The 10,864-nt window shown below is 41.9% G+C and overlaps 1 protein-coding gene across 1 annotated transcript in view; it reads left to right on the forward strand.

Annotated features, from left to right (window-relative positions):
• The window catches only part of usp6nl (USP6 N-terminal like), an 80,457-nt gene that overhangs the window by 9,901 nt on the left and 59,692 nt on the right, over nucleotides 1-10,864 (forward strand). The window contains exon 2 of the mRNA XM_020613312.1: nucleotides 811-917. Coding sequence (XP_020468968.1) covers nucleotides 914-917 — 4 coding nt within the window. The 5' untranslated portion in view covers nucleotides 811-913. The remainder of the gene's footprint in view (nucleotides 1-810; nucleotides 918-10,864) is intronic.

Raw genomic sequence — 10,864 nt, forward strand, 5'->3', positions numbered from 1 at the left:
GCACTTGTAATGTCCTCCATCAGGTCGGTAATGGCCAAAGATGTCGATCGGTTCAACCTAAAACCATACTGACAGTCAGAGAGGATTTTATGTTAGGTTCAGGCTCAGGGTTAGGATCAGGTTTGGGGTGCCGGTTGAGGAGAGACATATTCAGTTGTTATGGTTAAGTGTTAGGGGTAAAGGCAGAGGTTACATTAGCCAAATTTCTTTTTTAATAATGATGGAGAAATCTGAAGGCCGTCAGTCATTTTGACAGTTAAGAAAACAGGGCAGTATCCCCTAACTTAACAGTAAGGCTACTAAAGCCAGCTTCTAATCACCTGCCCAGAGAAATGTTAACCAACTTTGTACTTTGTGTAGTTTTCATCAATGTAGGTGTCCACAGTTTTTTTTCCTTTATCATTTTAGCTCTAAATATCTGAAAATTGTGAATATCTTTTAGCATATTTTTCCAAAATCCAGATTGACATGTTCATATTGCCCTTTTTTGTTTGACCAGCTGTTGGAAACCCAAAGATATTCAACATAAAACAGAGAAAATGAGCAAATCCTCACATTTGAAAGGCTTGAACCTCCATAAATTGTTGAAACAATTAATTGAATGTCATCCTTCAAAACAGACTTTATGCAGAGCACTGCCCTTTGTCTAACTGTCGGCCCCAGTGATTGTTTTGTCAAATCAGAGGTGAATAGTTTCTGCCAGCAGCCACTTTCTTAGATAGGAAACGTCAGAGTGTAGTTCTTGTTCTTGTTCACTGGATTTTGAGTGCACTGAAGTGACCATATGTTTTTCTTTGGTTTTCTCCTCAGGTCATGAGTGCCTTTAGGAAAGACCCAGTGGAGAATAACCTCACCTGTCCAAAGCCCTGCCCTGCCTGGGCCTCGCCCTGCTCCCTACCCTTGGAATCCCACCATGAGTAAGTGAACTTCTTGTTGAGTAATTCTTTGTGAACTGGCTGTTCATGTACGTTTTCTTCCACTTGTTCTGATTTGTTGCGATGCTCATCGTAGGATTGTGTGTTTTCATGTAGGAAGGTTTCTGAAGCTACGTTTTAAGGCCTGAAATGTCAGTAGTTGGAACCATGAAGGTCGATCGTGTTTTGAATTTGCATTCCAACCTGGCTAGAGAATCATCACAGTTTGTTTGTACTAATGTTACTGCATTTTGTAATGCAGTAGTTTGAGCATTACGCAGTGGTGGCCCCTGTTTGGAGGAATCAACATTAGTGTTTGACATTTCTAATGCTAGATTGGCTGCTGGGGTTGGAGGACTTGCAGTGTCTTGGTCACCAGCTGAGAGCTGGAAGAAATTTGGAATTGAGCTGAAGAGTTTTATTTTACTACTAGATTTTCTACCAGTGGGTGAACTGGAACGTGAGGTAGGGTTTGAATCTACAGGTTAGTGGGAACAGGACACTGAAGACTTCGACTGAAGAGTGTTACTGCATATAGTACCATTTTTTTCCAAGTATTTAGGATGTAGCATGGAGACAACAAATCTTCCTTCTTTTGCATCTTCACCTGTGGCACAAAAGAGCAAGTGCCGCAGCCATCACCACCTCATTAATCATACTGCAACGCATGAAGGGAAGGCAAATGTAGCAGGGTGTGCACTCCATCAGCTCCATCCACAGTATGTTTCTCTGTGTGTGTGTGTGTGTGTGTGTGTGTGCTCATCTCTTGCACCGTTGTGTGTCAGTGTGGCTTTAATGGCATGATGCTACATGTTGTCCAGGAAGGCCTCGCTACAGTGTTTTCTGTTAATAAGTCAAGCGTATTGCAGGTTGCTTTTTTTGTCTTGTTTGTGGCTGCTGTGGAAGTATTAAAATATATATCTTTGCACCCCCCTCCTCTAGCCTCCCAGATTGATTTGCTCTTTGATATAAGCGCTGCACATTTTCCATCTCTGCCCTCCCAGACCTTCTTATTTTCTTTTCTGTCTAGCTCCTTTCTCAGATAAGGATTAAACGGGAGCCAGCATTTCCCCCCTGCCAGCACTGTTAACTCGCTCTGTGCCACTTAGCTCTCTGTGCAGAGCTGTGAGGCTGAATACAAGGAGGCTGGGACTGGGTTACCAGGGCAACCCAATGTGTGTGAGGCATTTACTGGAAGACAATTGGATTAGGGAGACGCTGCTGGAGGGGAGTGCTGAGCGGTATAACCCGATTACTGCCTTGGACACCATGCCAAACAGGGGAGGTTAGCTGGTTTATCTGCCTGATTGTGAACAGTGAGAATGTAAGAAAGCACAATTGATGAGCTGGGTAGTGTAACAGCAGGAAAACCCCATCGGCAGCTTGGTGGTTTACACTCCAGCTTTCTCTTTCTGAGTGATACACTGTTATAAAACATTGGCTCGGTGCAGTCCTTTTGCAAATCATAAACAGCTAGATGTCAAAATCAGATGTCATCAACAGAGAATAAAACAGGATGAAAAGGAAGTAAAAAGTGCTGGGATGCCATTTGTAAACTATAGTTATGTCTCTGCTAATCTCCCTGCAAAAAACTACAAATGGCCTCAAAGTAAACAAACAGAGAATGAACAAACTTGGTGCTGTTAGCGTTCCCTTAATGTGACCTGAGTGTGCTTAGCTAGCAGCCGGCGCTCTGGGAGACGGGCTTTTATGTGTTTCATTATTTATCACAACCTTTGATAGACTCGCTCTCTCTCCCCTGGAGATGGTTGATCCTGAGCTAATTACTTTAAATACCCCTCTACAACACACAAGCAGCAGAGCCACCAGCGGGAGCAGGGCGGGGTTGGTTTCTGCTAACAAGTTTCTTAACGAGAACAGATGACTGGCTTCCAATGGGCCAAGTTTCTGCGGTAAAAAATGAGTCATCTTTGTTCTGCTCTACATTTACTTCACTCTGTTGTTTAACGCAGCTTCACTGCAGGTGTGGTGTCTCCAGGGTTCTCAAAGTGGGGTTTGGTGACCCTTTGGGCATCATGAATAAGTTGGGGCCACTTTTTCTTTATTTTGAAATATAGTTAATTTCCAGAAAAGTGATTTTTATTTTAAGTTTGTTTACAGCTTCTTAGTGAACAGCAAGGCAACAATATATAACTTGATAGAATATATTTAACTTTGTGTTACACTAAACACAAAGAAAAGCTCAGTATGTTATCAGTGGCAGACTTGCCTTGGTTGGGACGTTTTCAGCACTGTTGATGTTTTTGCATGTTGCACTCTGCTTTCCTCCGACCTCTGCTTCACAAAACACACCAGCTACCAAAACCCAGTGGTGGAAGAAGTACTCAGATTGTACTTTAGGAGTAAGTATGTTAGGAGTACCACAGTGTGGAAATACTCTAAGTAAAAGTCCTTCATTCAAAATATTACATAAATAAAAGCACAAATGTGTAATTATAAAAAAATAACCTAAAGAATCAAAAGTACTCGTTATGCAGAATGGCACATTAATATTACTGAATTATAATTATTGAAGCACTATTGTGTATATCACATTTGATGCTGCAGCTGGTAAAGGTGGAGATAATTATAATTTCAAGTACTTTACATACTTCTGGGTAGCAGTATGTAAAGTAGTACTTGTTTTGATACTCATCAGAACCAGTTGTCTTAACTGTCTGTTAAGCTTCACTAGCAGCTCAGTGGGCACAGGACAGAAATCGGTTGTATGACACAGTCAACTAGAGTAGGAGCTGAAATATAGTGGCCTTTTCTTAACCTTTGTTTCTGAATTGAATTGTGACACCAAGAATTGGAATCATGCTGAATTGTGAGATTGCCAAAGATTCCTGCCCCTAGTTCTTGCTGTCTCCTCAGAACTAGAAGGTCCTGGGTTAAATAATCTCTTAGGTGGAAAGGATGGCAGGAGATAAACCAGGTCTGTGTGTGGTCTGATGCCTAGGGGAAAAGCTGGAATTTGAGACCAGACCTTTCTGGGATCCAAGCAACCAGTATTATCATTTGCAGCACACGTATGACAATACATGTGTGTGGAGACTTTCCCAGTAACACATGAAAGTGAAAAGTCACTTTGAACGTTCAGTATTAACATCGTGTTGTACAAAGTCTGCTACTAATAATTCTCATAACCACCTGTTTCTTTGTGAGTTCTTCCTGGTATCAGATCAGTTAAATGGTCACATAAGGTGCAGCAGATGCCACAGGTTTTACTTTCATTACTTCATTAGTAAAAGCAGGATAATGGCTCTACACGGACTCAGATGGACGAATACTCTAATTCTCTGTCAGCAGTAGCAGTGTGGTGTGTCATCCATAGAAATAAATGGAGGGAAGGGGAATAAGCTGTAATCAGTTAATAAGTTCCTATTTATATGCAGTCTTTTCCTGTAGACGAACCCAGGAATGGCAAATCAGAGATTAAGCTTTACCACTGCATCACCTTAAACAGCCACCAATGGTATAAATAAGAATCAGGTTAAAGGTTCAGACCAAACATAATTTACAGTGGGTCCACTGATACATCTACAACATTTGTATCAAAAAGATTTCTACTAGTCTTCACTTGTTCTGCAAACATAGTTGATCAGATTTAGATTTAATCAGTAAAGGAGGGAGTGTTCAGATCCTTTACTTCAGTGGCAGATGACTGTAGTAAAAGGTACAATATTTCTCTCCAGAATATTGTGATTAAAAATGTCATGTAATAAAATTAAAATGGTGTAACTGACAATAATAATAAAATTGGGTTCCATAAATTTAAAGTTCTTTGTATTTTCACACTTGCACAAAGCTGTTTTCAACACAGTTACTGTTTTGCCACCACGGGAGCTTAACGAGCCATAAACTGGAGCTTCCCAACTGAGCCCAGCAGAACTTCAAGGCCCGATGTGACTGGTACTGCTTTGATTTTCCGCTGTGTATGTGAGCTCCTCAAATACAAGCTTAAATTACTTATGCAACAAAATCTAGGCTGTATGAGCAGTTTATCAGAAAGCTGCTCAACAAACAGAACAAAGAAAAATTTTCACCGCTTTGCCTACAGTCAACTTGCTGAAGTCCCCGGTTTACCTCGACCTCACTATGATTATGTTTGCATATCGTGCTTGTTATGCTAAAACCTGAGATGTGATGATGCTGATGTTTAACCAGTCACAAGTACTGTCTCCTGGGGGTTGCTGAAATTTAGATCCTGGAACCCAAAGTGGGCAGAGGGCAGTGGAAACAAAAGCAGGACCAAGGACAACGGGTTCCATTATAGGTTGGTAGGTTCCTGCAGTGGAAAAGGCCTATTTGATGCCACCTTCACAGTCAGTGAGACTAAATTGCCCTTGGTCACTACAAATGTATTTACCAAACCCAGTAGTATACAGCAGTAATGGTCAGTGTTAAATAGTGTCAGTGCAGCATGAGTGTGTGGGCAGGGACTGTTGGCTCCAGTATGTTCACCCGTCCTTCACCTGTTCCAACACACACACACCTCCTCCGTCCCTCCCTGTGAGATGAAGACTGACGTCATGGGTGGTGTGCCCAGCGCACAGTCTGGGTGTGGTGCAGGATAATTACCTCTTCTTCAAAGCCTCATGTGGTCCCCATCTGCCGGACGGTTAGCTTAGCCACAGAACACACAGCAAGGCCTTTTACACTTACTGTCCTGTGGTGTCTATTAAAAGTCAGTCATCTTCTTTTTCCAGCTGCAACCTGGTTTACATTCATACAGTCACGCGTTCATTCCTGGAAGCTGCTCAACACAAGAACAGACTTTCTAAAGTTTTGTTGGAAAAGTTTGCTGAGCACCCCAGACACCTCGTCTGTAGCTCTGGAGGGAAGGGAGAGTGTTATTAATTCACACATTTTCCAGGCCAGGGAACCTGCTAATTTCCACTTTGATGTTAATCACACAGAGTAGATGACACCTAATTGCGCTAATGTCTCCCTGCGGAGCATGTTATTCTTCATCCAAGACACTGCAGTTCCACATGGCTCTTTGCAGGTGTTGACACTGAAAACAGCACAGTGTTAAAGCACTGCTTTGCTTCTGAGGTTAATATGGTTTTCTGTACTTGTATAACAGAACTAAAGCACCACAGTTGTTGTGATAGATTGCCTCTTGGCACCTGGGAAATTTCAGATTAGCCACTGTTTGCTTTGCTTGTTCAGTTCAGCACTTGAAGGCAGCATTTGCTCTTGTTATTTTTGTCTCTTGAACTCATAAACCCCGAAGTGATGATGACATGTCTCCTAGTGTGAAATGTGTTTTCTTGCTTCACACAGGCTCCAGAGAGTGTGAGCCCTTCTGCCCACAGAATGACTCAAGGCTAGTTGCTAGAGAGGCTGGTGTTTGTTTGATCGGAAAGCACCTGAGGAAAGATGACAGTTTCACTTTATTGTTGTCGTCACACAGGTTGGGCGACTTTATTAACCTGCAACACTTCCTCCACTTCAAAGACCTACCACCCATGCATGCTGTGAATTTGATCTTGAATAGAGAATACAGATTAAGATTAATCCGGATTTTATAACCGTTGACATGCTGCTTTCATTACTGTGTCAGATCCACATCTAAGGTCTCCTGCAGAACGGGAAATGAGGCAGGCTTTGTGCTGGAGGAGCCTGTCTCTGGTGTGACATTAACACAGGAGATGTGATAAACACTGTATTTACACTGCAGTAGTAAAATGATCATTAAGGCTGCGCTCTGAGCTCCCAGAATGCTACTCAGTGTAGCTGTTAAGACGCCGTTTCTCTCTTCCTTACCCATATTTCAGTTTTGAAGGACTTTGGTTCTTCTTACCATTGCTAACTCTGAGAGACGAGACAGTCCAAGTAACTTCAAAACAGTGCTGATTTATTCAAAGGATCACAGGTAAAATTTACATTACACGCTCAGGTATCTTGCACCTCCAAACTGCTCGCAGGCAGATGTAAGATGAAAAGACCCTGAACCCACCAGGCCTATACATTATATCCCCTCGGTTGGGCTAGCCCCATACTACACAGAAACGTCAACCGAGACGTCTCTGTTACCAGCTCTAGTACATGTCGTGACTTAAACATAAGAACATATTATGGCTAAGGCTACAGTTATACACGTCATAATAATAATATTAAACACCCTGTAGAAACTCATAAGCAGGCCTAAGCATTTAACAGTCTAACTAGACATCCTATCTCCAGTAAACATTTCTAATACATAAAGTATCTATCCAATTTCTATCTGACTAAAAATACCTAACAGTTTGTATCGTTGGCTCTATTATCGGCTTGACGGGTTTCATACACCACTGAGTCAGAAGCTGATAGGACCTAAAGAAAACACTATATCGCAGAAATCAAATAACTGATTAGATATTTCACAGTAAACTAGAAGATTGCTGTAAGAACGATGGCAGCTGTTTGAACAAATGTGATTTTGCAAGTTTTAAAACCATGAGTCCTACAGGACCTTTTGTAAACCATGTCTAGTCGTTCACGCTTTGTATTTCAGATATTTTCTTATCATGTGAAAATGAATGGAAAACAATGGCTACCTAGGGAGTAGGATATAGGATGTTGACAAAGGTCTGTTCAGTAGTTGATCTGGAGATTCAATCTTGTTTTGGATTGTAGATGTTCACATTTTCAAAGAATTGTTGACCATCTTGATTAAAAACCTGACATTGAAAGTTGAATTGTGGAAACAGCAGTTGACAAAACGATGTCACCACAAGGTCCACAGAGCGCTGTGGGGATGGTGTATTTTGCAGGCCAGCCCAGAAGTTAGTATCACCCTGGTTCCATCGACAAAAAGCCAATGGGAGTTTTTCCTTAGGCTTCTGGATTATTGCAAAAAATAAGATCTGTGACAAACAACAGTTACACATTTTGTTCAGCAAGATAATCCTCACAAGTGAACACCAGTTTTATGATGTTTGAAGCCCAAATATGGTCGCTAGAAGTAAAAAGCTGTTAGGCTATAAAGGAACTACACCATGGTCCCCAGTGTCAGGGGATCACGTCCTCTTAGCATGACCTGATCTGGCTAGTGATCATGGCTGTGTCCGTTAGTTAGAATGGTTTTCATTTAGGGGTGTGACGAGATCTCATGATATTAAAACATGATGATATTTCTCATCGAGGCATAAGCTGTCCCGCAATATCAATACATAACAGAAGCCAGGCCGCAGCCAGAATGACAGGGTGTGATGGTACATTCGCAGTGATCCACCTTAAATGCAACTGCGTTGGTCGGGGGCGAGGAGTTTCAAGGGGGAGTGTTGTAGGTGTGAACGATACAGCCACGTTGTGACGAATCAATATGAGTTTCTTCATTCATGTGTCTGTGAGTTTCTGTTGTGTTTTGGTTAGCCGTGCCGCTAACGTATCCTGCTCTACGTTAGCACCAAGTCTACCACCTGTGTGGCGGTGTTGATAGATTAAAAAAAAACACAGTTTAACATCCAGTACTAAAGAAAATGCATGGTGTGTTGTTATATTGCGTTAACTGTGGCCAAAATTTGACAGTGAATAGCAACGAATGCTAATGCTAACAAGATAAACAAAGGAGTTTTCTTCCCTTGGGCGTCCACATCCCGATTGTCCCTCCTATGTGATTGGTCCAGGCAGTACCTTTACTGGGTGATGTCACCATCCTAGCATATTGTCGTCTTTTACTGCATATGATAGTTCATACTCAGAAAGTAGAACGGAAGTGACAGTCATTACAAGATGAGTAGTTAAAACATTTCAAAATCACCTGAAGCGTTTTACATTTTGTGACTTTCAGTCAAATAAAATGTAAAACGCAGTTTTTCAGAGTTCTCTGAGTGACTGATAAAGGGGCAGTCCCTTTATACCAAAGTGATACAATACACATCTATAAAACTCTTACCGTTGTCTCACATCTAACAACTCGCATACCTTCTCCAGCTGCCTTTGATGTCTGCATCTCCCCACTTAACATATTACAAGTTCTGCTTTATCTTGGGATGTCCTGCAGAGACCGGGGACCCACATCCTGAGATGACCACCTGGCCAGTTTAACATACAAATTAGCATCACACACACACACACACACACACACCTGCTGCATAAGGGAAATACTTGTGGTGGTTCTATTTGCTAATTCATAGGTAATGTTAGACAAGCCTCTGATTTGATCTAATGCCTGCATCACTCCATAACTTGGTAACAATGCCCCAAAGAACCTAGAAACGCTGGTTTGATGATGTGTAAAATATGGGTCATTACTGTGGTCCCAAGCATATTTAGCCTCTACATCTCTTTTAGCTCTTTTAGCTCCCACGGCTGTCAGATGCTGTTCAAATCTTTCTATGCTGGGAAGATATTTAGTAACTCTCATCGCTGGTGTAATATAAAACAAAGAACATTTACCTCTCCATTGTCTTAGTGGAGGAAGATAACTAAATCCTATGCTGCCGCATGACCATCTCATATTCTTTGGCACTTTAACAGAGGTTTTAGTTAAAATACTTTGCAACCATGTCTGCCTATTCTGATTATTGGCACAACTCTTTTCTTCAAAATAATCCTGTGTGGGTGGTGGGCATTCCAAATTACCTAAAAATGGGCTGGTATCATCGCCTGTTCCCTCTACGCACCACATCGCCTGTCCTACTACTCTAAAGAATGCGGTAATCCTGGGAGGACTGGGGCATGTCACAGACTTATTCACTTGCTGACATCCTAGATCTGACCACTCTGGTTCCTGCACTAAGGTCATATTTTGGCACTCTGAGTTGGTAGCAGTATTCATTAGTTTACATAAATCACATGCAGTTATCGGAGCTCCCATAAGAGGGAATCCTTCTATTGAATTAGTTGGTAAGAGGGAGCAAACATAACATTCTTTATGCTGTTGGCTTTTCTGACTATAAGCTACCTTAGCTGCCATGGAAACAAATGAATTTGGGTCATTTTGGTATCTTTGCTCTGTTTGCCATATGGTAATATCTACTGCCCGTCTTTTCCTTATTAAACGTGACCCACGACCTACTGTTGTCCTGGTTGTAGTCGTGCTATTGCTCCTTGCGGGTCTCCTGGTTCTCTGCGTCCCTGGTCTAAGGCTGTGATTATGTGCACTAAACCAATCTTCTCCTATAACGAAAGTACGATTATGATCTATCTGCAGTGTAGTGTCAGGTGACCATGTTACAGTAGCAGCTCTGTATACCTCTATCATGCTGTCATTTAAGCTTTCAGCTATAGTCTTCATGTCACAGATTATAGTAGCATGTCCCTGGGTTGCGGTTGTAACGAGGGGCTGATTGGGCTGCACTGACACCCACTTTACTAAGTTGCGATTGAGGGTACGATACCATCTTCTCTACCTGTAAATAAACTGCACTCTCATTGCATGCTTTCGCCCCGCCTTTGACAGTTACTGCATAAAGTCCCGTGTCTGATGTCCATACTACGTTCTTACTTATGCTACTCTGTGTCTCATCTACTGTCCATCCTGTGAGCTTCTTCCCATTTTTAGTCCAGTTTGTGTTCTTCGTTTGCTGTGTCTTACTACCCTGGGTGCATTTTAGATTACAACTTGAATGTGGCTTCAAAGTAACTTTATGTCCCGTTCTAACCTTGATTATAGTGATATTCAGAGTCTTACTTAAGGATTTACTAACTGGGGTTGGTCTTGGGATTAGATAAGGGTCTACTGTTCTGTGCATGCAATTTACAACTCGTATCTCTATAGTTTCTTGCAGTCATTCAGGTTTATAGTGTCCTGCACATGCACTAGTAACTTCAGGTATAACTAACTGACTCTTGGAGGTGACAAAAATCCCTGACGGTTGACTGACATCACTGGGAATGGACTGTCCATTCCTTGTCCATAAGGCTAAATCTGCTCTGGACCTGTTGTCGTTTTGTAACATAAGCAACGGTTGCTGTGGTTCCTGCCCTGCTCTAATTTCTATAGCTCCTCCTGC

This window comes from Monopterus albus, unplaced genomic scaffold, assembly GCF_001952655.1.
Source record: "Monopterus albus unplaced genomic scaffold, M_albus_1.0 scaffold132.1, whole genome shotgun sequence".
Lineage (NCBI taxonomy): Eukaryota > Metazoa > Chordata > Actinopteri > Synbranchiformes > Synbranchidae > Monopterus > Monopterus albus.